This window comes from Sceloporus occidentalis, unplaced genomic scaffold, assembly GCF_023333645.1.
Source record: "Sceloporus occidentalis isolate IW3139 unplaced genomic scaffold, rSceOcc1.0.p SCAF_6, whole genome shotgun sequence".
In the NCBI taxonomy this organism is placed as follows: Eukaryota; Metazoa; Chordata; class Lepidosauria; order Squamata; family Phrynosomatidae; genus Sceloporus; species Sceloporus occidentalis.
This window is the reverse complement of record NW_028316986.1, coordinates 136,573,246-136,590,646: the sequence shown is the minus strand read 5'-3', so window position 1 is coordinate 136,590,646 and position 17,401 is coordinate 136,573,246. Positions and strand designations below refer to the sequence as shown.

Sequence of the window (17,401 nt, the reverse complement as noted above, 5' to 3'; positions counted from 1 at the left end):
CTTCATTAGCTACATTTATATTCCTCCTTTCCTTTAAGAAGCTCAAAACTGCCTGTTTTTGTCTTCAGAACAATTTTCTGAGGTGGTTTAGTGTGAGAGTGTCTTCCCCAAAGTCCCTTAAAGGACTTTGTTGTTGAGTGGGAATTTGACTGACTATTCCTAGTCCAAACACATTAGTTACTATACCAAGGTGTTGTACTATACTATACTAATACATGTCCTTCCCCTTCTCTGCCACAAATAGCTTTTCCCTACTCAAGGATGACATAGGTGGTATATACTGTTTTGGCGTGTTCTTCAAGTCTGTGGGTCCTTTCCCCTTGGAGGGGAAGATTAAGCAGAACCATTTGTGCGCAAAAGTTGGCAAAATGACACAAAGCTATTTAGCAGGCAGACGAGGAAAATGATAGCATGAATGATTGGTGTTTGGTGTAATGAAAGAACTATTTTCAAAGATGCTTTTGAACTTTTGTTATCTTCCATTATGTGAAGTGACACTTCACCTTTTAAAAATTAACTTTACTTTTCAATGAATTGCATAATTCTTTGATGTTGTTGTGTGCCTTCAAGTCATTTCTGACTTATGGTGACTCTAAGGCAAACCTGTCATGGGGTTTTCTTGGCAAGATTTGTTCAGAGGGGGTTTGCTATTGCCATCACTTAGGTTGAGAGAATGTGACTTACCCAAGGTCACCCAGTGGGTTTCATGGCCAAACTGGGAATCAAACCCTGGAATGCTGGTCTCCAGAATCTTAGTCCAGCACTGAAGCCACTACACCACATTGCCGCTCATATTTCTATTCCTATTTCATATTCTCAAAAGTGCAGTTAGGAAATGTGAAAAAATATTCAAGAAGAACCAGCTTATATACCAAACACTTTATTCTGTATGTATGTTATTTACAGTATTTACATATTGCACATTTAACTGGAATGTTTATACCTCTATTGTACAGAAAACAGATGGCATTTTAGAGTGAATGCAGAATCCAAGGTTTACTTAAACATGTTTCTCTTGCACATGGCATACAGTTTTCATTCAGTGAGTCCAACATTTAGGAAAAGGCTGGAATGAAACAGTTTCACCTGCATAAGCAAAAAAGATAACCTCCTTCACTGGAAAGTTTTCTTGACAGTGTCCCATGGTGTCTCTGAATGAAATATATTCATACTCAGAAGGCTGATACTCACTGTTTTTTTGGCAATGCAACACTTCTCTTGTAAGGAGTATGAAACATTTTAAATTGTTTTGATAATGTTTCCACCATAAGGAATGTGTATCTGTAAACAGTAGTGACAGTATACAAAACACATGTTTAAAGATTTATGGGAAGTAGTCCATCAACTTGCAAAAATAAATCTCTTCACAATGGAATATGTTACAAAGATGTTTTTTAAATTTCCCTGTTGGTTTCCAAGGCACTTCTCTTGGCGCTATTCCTTTGATGATAGTGGCATCTGAAACAGAACAAAACAGACACATAATACATGATTAATTTCTCACTTTTCATGAGAGGGAAAATATTTCACTTTAATTTTCAACGCGCAATCCAACACATACAATAACTCCAGATAGGTTTACAGATTCTACTAGAGGATATGGGCATCAGTTGTTGATAAAAACCCTTCATTTATGGATCTAGATTTTGGATGACCAAAGATTATGCTACGTTTTGCACTCCTTTTGTAGAATAAGACGGACCTACTTCAAAATGTTGCAATATGGAATGTATGAAAAACTCAGTTCCATACCATAACAGTTGACATTCTGTGATCTTTGAGCATGTTCAGTCTTCATTACACTATTTTTGAAGCTTTTTCCCCTTTATGCTATTCATGCAATTTCTCTCCTTTTTTGAAATGTTACTTGTACTTCCCCTGCAGTGCAATTTTGGCTATATAAGCAAAGCCACTTGGAGCTGAAAGAGTAAGCGATAAAAGGAATAATGTTGAGCTCCTTTATTGCACTTTAATTTTGTGTGATGTTTTGTGATATTAGGTGAGAACCCCTTTTCACTAGAACATGAACATACTACATTGCTGTGGGTTTCAGGAGAAAAGGAGCTGGGTATTTGGGGATGCAGGGTAACAGTGTGGTTAAGCAAAATATGTTATTGAAAAACAAGTTTCCACTTCAGAAAAAATTGCAACTGAATTTGCATAGTGTCTGTTATGGTTTGAGTTTATTATATAATCAGCTCCTCATATCCACAGGGGTTGCTGAAAAATTGGCTGTGCCAAGTGAGCTTTGTTTTAAAAGCAAAATCACTATCTGCTAACTACATACTGCTACAAGTTATTAATGGTTGGAGTTTCAGAGTCAGTGTTGCTTTCTAGTAGGGGATATTCCTTTTATTTATTGTCAGTATTTTGCCAAAGGAACAGTCTTGAGTCACTCTCTCTGGCTAAAGTGTCCCCCTTTCAAAGAGCTATTATTCTACCACCAATATATTTATCATAGCTAGTACAACTGAGATATTACTATGCATATATAAGACAGCCTGTAATTGCTTCTTTCAAAAGCTCACCTTATCCTTCTGTGCACATTGGACTTACTGCCAACCGAGTAAGAAGCCTGGCACACCTTTTATAGTCTACAGTGAAAAGATCATAAATATATGTTAAGAAAGACCCAATTTTGACATGTAGTTTTAAAATGAAGAACTTGATTTAACTTAAGTTGTTGTCTTTTTTAAAATGATGAGCTTGTACAAAGCAATATAAATCTACTGCAATTCATTTTGAAACAATTTATTTTGAAATACATCAGAACCTGTGTACTTTTGAAACTGACTGTGTATAAATAGATGTTTATATGTATATTTTTAGGATGCTTATATGCAGTTGCATATATAATCCTATCCAGACTTGTCTGTGGGTAGAAAAAGCACCCTTGAGCTTGGACTTACATCTGAGTAAATATGCATAAGATCAGTAGGCATGTCTTTACTAAAAGAAACTATGTGTATTTGAAAACATACAAGGGAACAGTGATTTAGGTATGCAACCAACGTGCCTGCAAACACACTCTTGAAGAAGAATTTCCAATACCTGTATAGGCAAGTTAGGTATGCAGATTTGCAAGTATGGTTTTTTGAAATTAAATCCTTAGTTGAACAGTGGAATAAAACAAATGTTCTGATTACTCTTAAAAATGAACAAAAAAGTAGAAATAACATGATATTGAAAGGGGGGGGGGATATACTGTCCATCTCTTTGTGGAGGATCTGTGTAGTTAGAGCAGAGAGACCCTGGTTGATTTAGTAGTTAGGGTATGGATTGGAACCTGGGAAATGCAGGTTCTAGTTCACACTATGTATTCTACCTTGAGCTTAAGGGCAGGATATAGATGTAATGAATAAATATTCAAAGCCCAATAAATTATATTTTTATTGTGTACATAAATAATGTGAATGTTGCCAACTTTCATTCAATATATATATACTTTTGCGGATTTGATTATTCATGGATTTTATTAATATGTTCTCTCTAGCAATATCTAGATCCCCCAGCACAAATCTGTGGTCAATTTTAATCTAAAGTCTCACTGAAGGACCTAGAGATTCCTAGAGAGAACATTCACTCCACTAGGCATTTGTAATTCCTCCAGCACAATTCTATGGTCAATGTCTGGCAAATGTTGACCACAGAGTTGCATTGAAGGACCTACAGATTCCCAAAGAGGTGTTCTCTCAGGTAAAAACATAGTGTTTTCATTATTTGTGGTTTTTCCACATTCACAGGGGCCCTGTGCCCCTAACCCCAGTGAATGTGGAGGGTCTAGTGTATATTTGCAACATATAGGTACACTGAGGGAGTTGCCATTAGTTATGATTCATGTCAAATACAAATTTGGTACAAAAACCTGGGTGAGGGACCAGAAAATGTGAAACTTCCTCTAGTTTATTATATGCAGAATAATATACACTATAACAGGGACTATAATATGCAGCAACTTATGGTACATAACTTCCAACTTATGCAATACTTTCTGTACAAAATTCATTCAGATATTATTATGTGAACTTTAATATAAGGAGATATACATATGGGGTCTCCATGTTTTTAGTTAAAACCTGCAACCTAATTCAAATGTGAAGGATTAATATGGTTCTCCATGTTCAAAGGCAGTAAAACAAGTCATCCCCCCTCCCCCAATGTGGTAAATGACTTACATTCAACTTGAAAATGTAAGTAGTTTTAATAAGCAGGTGGCAAGAATGGATAGAGAAACCTAATTTAAAATCCAAATATGAGAAAAGCTGTTTGACTGACTGCCAAGTCAGGCTAAGGTTACTGGGGGAAGAGAAGTTAAAGATGCTCCATTAAGTACCTTGATGAATGTGCCACTGTTATGTATGCTATCCATTTGCTATTTTGTCAGATGGGAGTAAACATTGTGAAAGACTCATAGGCACCCTAACTTGTATTGTGGAGTAGATGGAAATAGATTTTGTGAATGAAAGATTCATCCAATTGGCATAAATTACTATATGAAGCACATGGTTGTTCATCTGTTTACAGCCTGTAAGAAACTTATTTTGCTTCTTAGGCAATCGTTTTTACTTTTGTACAGATGCCTATGTACAAAATCCCCAGATTGTTTTATGTGTGAATGTATGTAATAATCTGAAGTCTCATTTCCTTCCTTCTAGTCCCTTCTATCTTTTGCAAGAGCAAGGGCATTGTCATGTAGAATTAGTACAGGTTACATGAATTTTGTACTTGGATGGTGAGATCCATGATGGGAGGGAGGAGCAAAATCCACCATTAGACAATACCTTTATTATGTGTTGCTCAACTAGATACCAGAAAAGCATGCAAGTATTCAGGTTTTCTACTACTGTTCATCACCCTAAGAGGTACAAAAAGCAGGAGATAGCTGGAAAAACATCAAAGTCCCAAAACTTGGCCAGATGTTGTATCTTAAATTTAGTTTTGCAGGCTAAATGGATACAACTGATCCCTATTTCTGAAAGTAGAATGGTAGCAGGCATACCTGTTCCTGATTATTCATAGAGCAGAAGTATAGATGAAAATGATTTCACTACTTCATTTGTATGGACTACCTTTTCAGAATGTTGTACTCGGTAAAAAGAAAAAGTGACAAGACTTATCAGTGTGTAAAAGATCCTGGATTATGACTGGCGCAAAATGCATCATATTATTCATCCTGATTTTAGCGCCATCTCTGATTCTTGCCAACTATAGTGCTAGGAAACAATTGTTCAACTTTTTTTTTATCCCAGTGTTGAAAAGCCAAAACAGATTTGATTCATTAATGTGTGTTATCTGATGAATTAGTAAGTTCCAAGCAATTCCACTGTAAACCTAAAGAGTTGACATATAATTGGACTACAAATTGGCTGCTCACAAAAAGTACTTTTTAAGGGATAGTTTATGAAATTAGAGCCATTAGACCTCTCAGAGGAATTGTAGCAAGAGCTATTTAAAATAGCTTCCCATGGAATGCAACTATGATTAGTAAATGTGGGTTGACATTTTATAGTCCAAACGGACAGGTACTATTTATCCACATTTGAACTTCATTATGTCTAGCAGTGGTTCATTTGATTTTTCTCTACAGACTCCTTAAATTAGCCTGCTTCTCCCCCCAATTCTGCTTTCCTCCAGATGTGTTGGACTATAATTCCCCTCACCACTAGTAGTAAGTTAAAGATGATGGGAAGTTTAGTTTAATTCATCCAAAGTGTGCCAGGCTGGATGTAGCTGCTCTAATGAAATTAATGAAAATCTCACAGCCTCAAAAAACGCATTCAGTGACTAGCTACTGGTTCTAGTTTCAGATAACAGCACTTACATGCAGGTATAGTACAGTCTCTTGTATGGTGGTAAAGTCTGTGAAAGTGTTTAGTGCATTTTGGACCAAAATAAAGATGTCCTGGGGAAAGAAGAGAAGCAGTAGATCAGTTGAATTGGTACCATAAGAAAGATAGTGACTAAAACATATAAATGTTTCGATTCTTCTTACCTGTTAAATGGTTTAAAAACTTGTCTTTCATTCTCAGATCTCTTGGAACTATTTCTGTTGAAAAGGAATAAAAGATGCCTATTACAAGAATCACCTTCCAAGTTCTTTACTAAGTTTCTAGATATTTCAATACAGGAGAAAATTTAAATCTTTGGGAAAGGTAGTGATGTTTTCATTGATCTTAGAATCAGTATTATGTTATTGTGTGCCTTCAAGTAATTTCTGACTTCGGGGAGACTAAAATCAACCTATCATGGGGTTTCCGTGGCAAGATTTGTTCAGAGGAAATTTGCCACTGTCTTCCCCAGAGGCTGAGAACATGAACTGGGAAGTGAAAAGATCAAGTTGATCTCAGTAGGACTTATTGTTCAACAGGCACATATAGAATTACACTGTGTGCTTATTTGTCACAACTCTATGAGTTAGCCAGACTCTCTTCATGAAGGGTGGGCAATTGGGACCTACCTGATATTTTTTGGCTTTCAGTTTCCACCAGCCTTTGACAACATAGTCAGTGGTGAGGAATTATGGGAATTGCAGTCCAAAAACCATCTGACAGTCACTGTTGCCCACTTCTGCCCTACATTTTACTTTATGATTACTATCATATCCATAGACCAATTTCCCCTAAGTATTCAGCTTCACAATATATTCAGTATTCCGGGAGACAGGGAGAGCTGAAGACTTTTTAGCTGAAAATTTGGGGAAGAATCAAATTCTTCATTGTAATAAGTACTACAAATATAAATAAACATTACATTCAGAAGTGAAAGTGGAAAAACTAGACAAATACAAAAAACATGAAACTAGGTCCAGCAAAATATCTAAAACATATTCACCAGGAAAATGTCAATGCCTAGAACAGAAATTTAGACAGTCATTTTACAGTCAAGGATTGTAGGGATGAGCATGGTAGAAGACAGCGACAAACCCAATGTATAAATAAGTTAAGAACCTTCTCTCCCTGAATGGTTTTGTTTATTGCTGTCAGCCCTTGACATCTGCAACCTTTACTTTTGTGGATTTATTTCTGGATTTGATTTATATGTTCTCTCTAGAAACCTCTAGGTTGTCCCATGCAACTTTGCTAGAAGTTGACTAGAAAGTTGTGTTGAATGACCTAGAGATTCTAGAGAAAACACTTCTGTAATCATTTATAGGTCCTCCAGTACAATTCTGTGATGGACTTCTGATGGATGATGACCACAGAATTGTGCTGGATGACCTAGAGATTCCTAGAGAGGTTTTAAAAAAGTGTTTTTTTTATTATTTGTGGTGTTTCCACTTTCACAGGAGCCCTGCACCCCTACCACAGCAAATCTGGAGGGCCCAATTTACATTTATGACCCCTTAGCTTCAAGCTATACATGCTTCTTTCCCCCATCACATTTTATTGTCAGAGCAACCCTGAAAAGTAGATCAGATTAGATTTGGCTGACCTCAAGTGGATTTGATCTTCAGTCTCCCAATAAATCAGTCCATCACACAAATTCTCACTTTCTTTTCTTACTTTATTATATGTCTTATTTCTTTTGCAAAAGTCATGGCCATTCTAGGTACTCCTGGCTATGTTGTTCTGATGGGGGGGTGGAGGATGCTGGTTGGCTGAAAGCAATGTGACTAATAAAGAATGTGGGAACTATTCTTGAACTGCACAGTCCATCCAAGTTTTGTTAAACTGCATAATACTGTTTGCATGCTGTGGGCTTCAAATGACACTGTTCATGCCTGTCAGTTGAGCCGTTTCACAGTATGTCAGTGAAAACATAGATGTTGTTGCTTAGGTATCTCTTGATTAATGGAAGTGTCAGCAAAACATGTAAATCCACTTTCTTCTCAGATGCTAGCTGTTGGTCCATAGTTGTGCTTTCAGTTCACATAACAATCTGTATCTCTACAGATCCTTACTTGCACAGAAGGGTAGATGGTGATAATAAACCAATATAATCTGGATTCTGATATAATTCTTTATGCTGCCATTATTTCTCTGATTCAGTTCCTCAGCCTTATTACCTAATATTCAGGACAGGCAAATATTTCCTTTACAGGAAATGTAACCACAGTCTTGAACAGAACATTGGGAGTGGGGAGACACGCAGCAAACTGCTTTGTTCTTTAGTGGCTTGCTTTCCCACATCTTGTATTTAATGGAGGGGAATATAACAAGTTTATTGAAATTGTCTTTAGCTGCTTGTGTCTGCCTCCTTGAGTTAGTGTCATATTTTACTGCTTTTATGGTTACTTATATTGATGTCTTAATGTTGATTGCACATGGAGCACTGTAGTGTATTTATTTTACCATAAATGAATGCCTAAGTGGCCTTTGAATTCCCTTGGAACCTCTTTATCGCAGATCTGATTCACTGGCAAGTTTAAACATTTCTCGAAATTCAACATGTATTTATTTTATGTAAAGCCAGACTCATTTAAATTGACCTTATCCTATTTGACCTAATTGTGTCATGCTTCATATTAAATGCTTAGATGTTTCTCTCAAAAGTGTCCCAGGAGACAGTAAGATGCCTTAGAAAACTTATTAAGGAGTTGTTCCTTTCAGTGGTAACAAGACAGTGAAGGAAAGTTCTTGGGTCCAGCAATGTTACTTTTATTAGTATTAGCATTTTATTAGTGTTACTTTTATTAGAACAAGTTCACCAGTATACCTCAGTAGTTCTGTTCTAATGAACTTCTACAGTGTGGTAAGACATCAAGATCAGCCTATTAGTTAAGCTATTCTGTACATATAGCCTGAGGTTGTAGACCAAAGATGGCAAACACATGGCCTTCCCGTTGATGTTGGATTGTAGTTCATCACCCCTCACGACTGATTATGGTGCTTAGTTAGGGGTGATGGAAGTTGTAGTCCAACAATATCAGAAAAGCCACACATTTCTCACTCTGATGTAGATTGAGAAATGTATTCCTTCAGATTGAAGTTGGGAGGGAGGTACATTTTTGAATGCTCTTTAAATTGTCAGTCATTATCACCTCCATCATCTCCCAGCATGTAGGACTAGCAAACTAAGCCAAAAGTTCTGGATATTAATTTCCTTCTTATGTCAATCTCTGGGAATGGTGGACAGTTGTGGCCTTCCAGATTTTGTTAGAATGCAACTTCCAGCATCCTTCACAATTGGCTATGCTGTCTAGGCTTGATGAGCACTCCTAATAAGCCTAGCCAGTACAATCCATTTTAAGGGATGCTGTGAACGGTAGTGCAACAACTTCTGAATGTGCCCATATCTGATATCTCTGCAGCAGTATTTTTCATGTAGAAAAATAGTCAACTTTATAAACTGTGCCCTGTACTCTGAAGCAATAGAGTCTCAAATACTACACCCTTATTCTATGTGGTGGTAGAACAGGAGCAGAATAAATTATGCTAAATAGGGTCATTTATCAAATTCAGCAGTTTAGGCACATGATTTGGATTGCCTGAGTTGAGTGCTATTCTTTGTATTGTTTACTTGTCATGTAGAATGTATACTACACTGTAAATAGTCAAAGTCTGCCATCACACTGGCTTCAGTGAAACTTGATACCAGATAGACATGTTTAGAAACAAGATGCAAATTATATTAAATGGTAGAACGTTGACTGACATTGAAACAGGCAGCATTCATGGGGGAGTGGGCCTGCATTTTATGGAAATAACCACAAACCTAATTAATCTACACAGACACCTTGCAGTCCCTTGGCTCTTTCAGTGTCAGGAACAGAGGACTGGTTTTGCTCATAGCAATGTTGTACCTACTGCTGTGTTTGCATGTGCTTATAGAGAGAACTCTTACTGAAGCTCTGTTAATTCAGAGTATCCTGAGAGGCTGGGTTGGAGAATCCATGAGAGAGTGTTTTTTCTATACTAGCACATCAACTGTCCAACTCCTTCCCAAAATATGTCAGGCTAGCTCCATCCATCCTGCACTTCTGGCAAGTGACCAAGGTATACTATTCTTTTAAGACTGCCCACCCCTGGCCTGAATGATCTCCTGTCCCTGTCATGTCCAGTGTCTGTAGTGAGGGACAGATTCTACTTTCAGCTGTGTTCCGGATTTACTCTACAACAGAAAGTTCAACAGGACCGCACACGCTGGCTCACTTTTTAAGCTGCATCATTCCCTCTATAATGTAGCTTCTAAATAGATCTATATTAAGTGATATTCTATGCAAATGTTAGGATGCGGTTACATAAAGAAGTTTGCTCTTACTGTTACTGATTCACATTTATGATAAGTAAAAATTCCTGTTTGATTTTAATGATATTTACTCCCATGGAAATAATAATGGAATCATATGGTAAGTTTCTAAAGATGGATTTCTAAAATGATTTTCTATAGCATTATCCCACTGAAGTAAAATAAAATTATTTCAGAATAATTAACTACCAGCTAAGCCTTACTCTGATCTAAGAATTAATTCAAATGAAACTTTATACTGTAGTTAAATAGGGCTTGAACTAGATAAAAGTCTAGTTTGCCTTTATGTCATTGGTGGGAAATGTTCGGGGCAAAACAGACCGCCCCAACAGAGCAGTGTCCCAGCGTCGGATCGGGGCAACAGCAACTGCATGCCATGGCCCTGATCTGGCAGTTTGTTGCTCCTTTTTAGAGTGGCAAAAAATTGTGCTTGCTGTGGCAGCTTTTTGCTGATTCTTTGACGTAGTGCACCTAAACGCTGTACCAAAAAATGGCATGATGCCACACTCCATGCGGTTGGGTGTGTGGCGTGACAGCGTCATCAGGGAGGAGTCAAGACGGCCAGTGCTGGTGTTTAGTGCCGGTCTGTTTAGCCCCTTTGTCCCTTCAGATGTTTTAGATAACAACTTACTGTCCTTGCTGTTGGGCATACTGCCTGTAGACTTTAGCAGTTGAGAGTTTGCATACTTTCTAGTTTCACAGGTGAAAACCAGAACACATGTGACCAGCAACATCAGGGTGTGGTCAAGATGGCAAGAGTAATTAATGAGAAAACACCCAAGCTATGAGAGGCTGCAGCAGTTTGCTTTTGCCTGAGCTTACTGATTCTGTCCAATTCTCTTCCTCCCCCAACCTCATTAATTGAGTGTGAACTTTTTTTGCATTTTGAACTCTGTTTCAGCAATTGAACTAACCTGAGGACAAAGGGAGGAGAACGAAAAAGGGACATTTTAAAAGCGGCTGAGAAATAGGACAACAGAAGATTATCCAGAACTCTCCCTGCCAGATTTGGACAATTTGTGGACATGGATTTGACATTCAAAACATCTTGAAATCCAAAGCCCTTTTCTCTCTTATAGCTCCTGAAGCTCCTGCTTAACTCTCCTATTAAAATCTGTAGAATATAAAGATACCTTTTTTTAAAATCTAGGAGAAAAAGAATAAAGAAAGTGAACTATATGACCTATGAGCAAGTAATGTGGTGACCAAACATGCATTTTCCATTCAAAATAAGATTTACAGGCAAGAGATGAAGAATTGTCAAGTGAAACTGGAGCTATTGAACTGGAGCCACACGTACAATATTCCCATTAAAATCAACAGCATAGCAATGACTAATTTAGGTCCTTTTGATTTCAGTTCTCTCCTCTTAAGTCTAAGACTAGATCCATCTCTGAAATTTTAGTGAGATTACAGCTGAAGGTTAACTATGTAACTAAAATTCACTAGAATTGCACAGAAAACCCGAGTGGAAGCCAGAAATCCACTTGTCATACATGAAAAGTTTCAAATAGGCACTGGAATGCTGTTGGACTGTGCTAGAAGATACCATCAAACTTCTCAAAAGTTACAACAGAGCAAACTGAAGTCACGGTTTACAGACAAAGAAGTACTGATGGGGAGATGCAGAAAAACCACAAGTATTGGAAACAATACATGCTTGAAAGGCTGTGGCCCTATAGGACTTAGTCCCACTCCTGCAACTGAGCTAAATGGGACTTAGCCACTGAGTTCCAAGGGTTCCATATACAGTGGTCCCTTGATATTTGGGTTCCAGGACCACCACCCCCTCCCTACCAAAATATGGGGATGCTCAAGTCCCATTAAGCACAGTGGCATGGTAAAACAGAGTCCCTCATATAAAATGGAACATTCAAAGTTTCTTTTTTGGAGATATCTATGTACACACACACACAAATTGTAGTTGCTTGAATCTGGATAAAGGATCTGTGGATGTACACACAGGAATGCACTGTAAAAGCACACTGGATGGAAGAGGAAAGCACACTACAATAACCGGACTACCACTGTTACGGAAAGGATGGAGTGGAAGAGTTTGTTATGGGCGACTTTTGGAAGGGTGTTGGAATGAGGGACACTCAGGGTGACTAGTCCCAACGGCAAAGGAGGACAAGGCACTGCCACATGTAGGACATTTAAGAAAAATGGAGGACATTACCAAAAGAAAAGCTCAAAAACACTCATATAAATGTAAACCCATGCTTTCAGTCCTGCTCCAAATGGAGGCCATTACCAAAAGAAAAGCACAAAACACTCATATAAAAAAAAATGTGAATCCATGCTACTTAAGTCCTGCTCCAAATAGAGCATATAATCATATCACATATAATATAATTATGCTGCATCATATAAATATAAATCCATGCTTCTTAGTCCTGCTCCAAATGGAGGACATTTGGGAATTCCTCCTGGGCAGAAGATTGAAATGCAAGACTCTTGTTAGAGTCTGGCATACCCAGGATGACCAGATCTTTTTCTCCTTTTCCCAGGATGCTAGACTGTAAAACAGTTAAGAAGTTGGGAGGAGCATTCCCACGGCTAAACTTTATGCCAGGCTTTCTCAGGTTGCAACCCAGTTGGAGGGAGACACCTGCCCCCCACCCCAGGCATGGGAGCAATGGCACCAGCTGACCCCCTGGGGGGGGGTGACACCACCTCTGCTCAAATAGTTATATTTTGGCAGAAATATTGTAGCATTTGCCTGTATCTCAGTGGGAGGAGAAAGGAGGGGCCCCAGAATTTTTTTAAAAAATTAAAATTTCAATTTTTAATTTTTAAAAATGATTTTTTAAAAAAATATTCTTTTTAAATTTTCTTTAAAACATTACATTTTAACCCAATCTTCACTATATATAAATAAATACATATAGGTTAGGTGTACAGAGATAAGGGGGTTTGTGTGCTGATTTATGCATTTATTTATGTATTTTATTTATTTATTTTATTTTATGCTGTAACCTGCCTCGATCCTTTTTGGAGAGGTGGGATATAAATTAAACTTATTATTATTTGTGATTTGAAGAATTCAAAGATATAGCCGTATTAATCTGTAGAATCGGTATGTAGAGAGATCTTGTAGCACCTTTGAAACTAACAGAAAAGAAGAAAGTTGTGATTTTGAAGGTGTAGTTTTCATTTTGCTAGTTGTTTAGGTCACAACTATTTGCACGGACATTGGGCGGCATGTGGGAATTATGATTTGCAAGTAACATTAGTGCCAAATAAATTACTAAGGATTCTGTATGGTGTGAAATGGGAAGAGGAGGAGGTCAATGAATAGGGATGACACCAACCCTAGGGATGCCACTGCATGGGAGCCCTCTCTGGTGTTGTGGCAACCCATTTGTTAAAAGAAGAAAGCCCAAGGCGGGTGGGCTGTGCCGACTTACCGACCCTCTGTTCCTCTGAGTTGGCTCCATAGTCAGGGACTTCCCTTCGTCCCAGGAGGTCTGCTTGCTTGTCCTGGACTCCATTCTCCTCATCCTCCTCTGGGTGGTACTTCTTCAGTTCTTGGATGATCTCCATGATGAGGTCGAGGAGGTTCTGGCGGTCCTTCAGGGCTGGGTGCCTCTCCTTGCAATGTCCCCCGGCCACCAAAAGCATCACCATCAGCGCCACCAAGGGAGCCCACAGGAGCCGGCTGGACATGGCCCTTGGCCAGGTGAAGGGCAGGAGAGCAGGGTGACCCTCGCCTGGGCCCTGGCACTGCAAGGGAGGAAAGAAAATGGGGTGAGAGTGAATGGCACTAGTCCAGAGCCAAGTTGGAATGGGAAGGAAAGGCAAGGGCATCAGCTCCTCCTAAGAGTGGCTTAGTGGCACTAAGTAGGAGAGGCTGCACAGGGCTCATCCCTGCTCTCTCTTCCCTCTCTTAGTCACAAACTAACACACAACAACACATCTGAGGAAGTAGAGTGAAGTCTAGGAAAGCTCATGCTGCCAACTTCTATAGTCTCAAAAGTGCTACAAGTTCTCTCTACCCATGGAGAGAGATCCTCCTCAGTTACACACGGGCATGGGGCTCTTTGGCCAAGGAGTTCTGCCAGTGGCAAGTGCCAAAAAAAAAAAAAAAAAAAAAAGGAAGGCATCCAGCCAGCCAGCCCTGCCCTTGGCACTCTGGAGTGCTACCATTTTCAGGGGCACTTTGTTGTTGTTGTGTGTGCCTTCAAGTCGTTTCTAACTTATGGCGACCCTAAGGCAAACCTAGCATGGCTTTTTCTGGGCAAGATTTGTTCAGAGGCGGTTTGCCCTTGCCTTCCCCTGAGCAGGCTGAGAGAGTGTGACTTCTTGCCCAAAGTCTCCTAGTAGGTCTTATGGCTGAGCTGGCAATTGAGCCCTGGTCTCCAGAGTCAGGGCATCCCATTGTTTTTATACACACATTTGCAAGCTGAAATACATAAAGGAGTAAAGTTGCTGGTGGTAGTGGTGATAAAAAGAACAACCCCTCCTAGAAACACCAGAGACAGCCGAGTTGGACTAGGGCTGTGACTGGAGAGCAGGGGTTGACCCTCTGCATGGAGACCCACTGAGAGTCACACACTCTCAGCCTCAACCTCTTCTGAAGAAACCTTGGCAAGAAAACCCCATGAATGGTAAAGGACTTGAAGACACACAGCAACAAGAACCCACCACCACAACAGGCAACGAAACCAAGTTTTGCAAACTTTTCTCCTAGTTGGGAACTGGCCAAGGGCTAGGTGTGAAAAGAGTTGGATAAAGCAGGGTAGCCGAGCCCGTCCTCCTTTTCCAGGACCTGCCCTCCAATTCAAGCCTCCTCTCCAGGAGGGATTCCCCAAGGGTCCTCCATTTGGAGCATGAGGAGGCATGGGTTTACGTTTACAGTGTTTAGCTTTGGTTTGGTCATAGCTCCATATTTTTCCCCTTCAAGGTCTGACATGTCCTCCTTTCCCTCCAGGGGATCCTCACCGAAAAAAGGAGGACAACAGTTCAAGTAAAATGGAGGACAGGACCCAAAGCTAAAAAAACAAAACCCCATACTCCTAGAAAGAGAAAGCGAGGCTCCCTGGTGCCTGCTCCAAAGGGAGGACCTTTGGGAATGCCTCCTGGGCAGAGCTTTGAAATGGAGGACAGGTCCTGGAAAAGGAAAAGGAGTGGGGGCTGAGGAAGGCTCCCTTGGGCGGGAAGGGGACAGACAGCCCCTCTTATTCGGCGCCAGGCAGCGGTCCCCAGCTCTGCCCTTTCAGGGACTTTGGACTGCAGCTCCCAGAAGTCTCAGCCATGTTGGCCAATAGCCTGGGATTCTGGGAGCTGAAGTCCAAAATTACTTTAAAGGGTCCAGTTTGGGGGATCACTGGGCTTTGAGGGTTGTCCTACTAGACAACCTGGGTGGCCTTGGACAAGTCACATTCTCTCAGCCTCGAAGGAGGGTCGGGGGGGGAACCTCCTCTGAAGAAACCTGTCCAGAAAACCCCACCAGATTCAAAGATATAACCATAGAGGACGTAGAGAGACCTTGCAGCCCCTTTGAGACTCACTGAAAGAAAGAAGTTGGCAGCATGAGCTTTCCTAGACTTCAGCCGACTTCCTCAGATGCATCTGTTTCCTTCTGCCTTTGCTTGGCTCCAAAATGCATCGGAGGAAGTCGGCTGAAGTCTAGGAAAGCTCAGGCTGCCAACTTCTTTCTTTCAGTGAGTCTCAAAGGGGCTGCAAGGTCTCTCTATAGGAGGCTAAGTCCACGGGAACCCATCACACAACACACAACCACCATCACCACCAGCCCCGTCCCCCTCTCCTCTCCAGGCTCCCCAGCTGCGTCCTCACAAGCAAAAGGGAGGACCTTCAAACAAAAAGGAGTACAAAAAATAGCTCAAGACGCTTCGTCTGAATGCTCAACGCCTGCTTCTTCGCTGATGCTCCAAATGGAGGACGTTTATAGGGAGAGAAGGCTTGGAATGGAGGACAGGTCTTGAAGGTGGAGGAGAGGCGGGGAAATAAAGGAGGACGCCTGGTCTTCTCTGGAGGAGAAACAGATCCAAGCCTGTTTGTAAAAACACTTGATAGGAATGTAAATGCATGCATCTTCGTCGTGGCCCCCAATGGAGGACATTTGGGAGAAGCAGGCTGGAGTGGAGGACAGGTCCTGGAAAAGGAGGAGAGCTGAAGGGGAGAAGCAACGCTTTACCTGCTGCTTCTGCTGCTTCCAAGAAGATGTGGAGTTTCCTTCTGCCTTTGCTTGGCTCCAAAAGAGATGCGCTGCTTGGTCCCTTCTTTCTCTCTCTCTCTCTCTCTCTTCTTTCTTGGCTGGGGCTTCAAAAGGGTCTCCTCCAGCTGCTGCTGCTGCTGCTGCTACTACTACTACTACTCCATGGCTGGGCTTTATATAGGCTCCTGGGGGAATCCATGAGGGGGCCGAGGAGAGTCAGGCTTCTCGCAAGGAAGGAAGGCAGGCAGGAAGGGGCTCCGGATCCTCTGCGCCCTGGACGCCCTCCTCCTCCTCCTCCTCCTCCTCCTCTGCCCTCCGCAGCCATCCCTCCTCTTATGCTGCTGCTGCTGCTGCTGCTGCTGCTGCAGGCGGGCTGGGCTCCGGTGGAAGGGGGCTGGACAGCAGCAGCAGCAGCAGCCCCAGGGCTTGGCAACACCAGCACCACCACCACCACCACCAGCAGCAGCAGCAGCACTTGGGGCTCTCTCCATTCCCCCCTTGTCCTGCCTTCCTCTTCAGCCTGGGCTGTTTCTTCCCAGCAGCAACTTGCCTCTGGAGGGGACCCGGCAGGGAAGGGAGGATGTGGGGGAATGGGGAGACACAGTGGCCCAAGAGGAGATACCCTTCCTGAGCCAGAAGCTGAGGGGCAGCAACACAAATGGCACGATTTGCCCAGAGGGATGCCTAAAACAATACCTGCCCATAGGGAGACACAAGACAGGGCTTAGAATCATAGGGTTGGAAGAGACCCCAAGGGCCACCCAGTCCAACCCCATTCTGCCATGCAGGAACTCTCAATCAAAGCATCCCCACAGATGGCCATCCAGCCTCTGTTTAAAGACCTCCAAGGAATGAGACCCCACTATACTCCGAGGGAGTTTGTTCCACTGTCGAACAGCCCTTACTGTCAGGAAGTTCCTCCTAATGTTGAGCTGGAATCCCTTTTCCTGTAGTTTGCATCCATTGTTCCGCGTTCTAGTCTCTGGAGCAGCAGAAAACAAGCTTGCTCCCTCCTGAATATGACATCCCTTC

At 41.2% G+C, this 17,401-nt stretch overlaps 2 protein-coding genes across 2 annotated transcripts in view; one reads left to right on the top strand and one right to left on the bottom strand.

The window, feature by feature from the left end:
* LOC149311434 (low molecular weight phosphotyrosine protein phosphatase) overlaps window positions 1–11,331 on the top strand; it is a 41,385-nt gene extending 30,054 nt beyond the window's left edge. The window contains exon 7 of the mRNA XM_089531053.1: window positions 11,090–11,331. The gene's annotated coding sequence lies outside the window, so the exon portion shown is untranslated. The remainder of the gene's footprint in view (window positions 1–11,089) is intronic.
* Window positions 932–16,589, bottom strand: ALKAL2 (ALK and LTK ligand 2). The gene is made up of 6 exons (XM_089531055.1): window positions 16,349–16,589; window positions 13,599–13,914; window positions 5,993–6,046; window positions 5,822–5,902; window positions 2,529–2,594; window positions 932–1,458 (listed from the first exon to the last, which is right to left on the bottom strand). The coding sequence occupies exons 2-5, from the start codon at window positions 13,855–13,857 to the stop codon at window positions 2,530–2,532; spliced, it is 459 nt and encodes a 152-aa protein (XP_089387181.1). The 5' UTR covers window positions 13,858–13,914; window positions 16,349–16,589; the 3' UTR covers window positions 932–1,458; window position 2,529.
* Window positions 16,590–17,401: the final 812 nt, after the last annotated feature.

What these genes read in the sequence shown, in the direction of transcription:
- ALKAL2 (XM_089531055.1), bottom strand. Translation starts at nt 13,857, where the DNA reads ATGTCCAGCCGGCTCCTGTGGGCTCCCTTGGTGGCGCTGATGGTGATG. An exon ending in CTCAGAGGAACAGAGGGTCG is followed by an intron (nt 6,047 to 13,598) that starts GTAAGTCGGCAC and finishes CCTTTTCAACAG; the next exon opens with AAATAGTTCCAAGAGATCTG. An exon ending in GTTTTTAAACCATTTAACAG is followed by an intron (nt 5,903 to 5,992) that starts GTAAGAAGAATC and finishes TTCTTTCCCCAG; the next exon opens with GACATCTTTATTTTGGTCCA.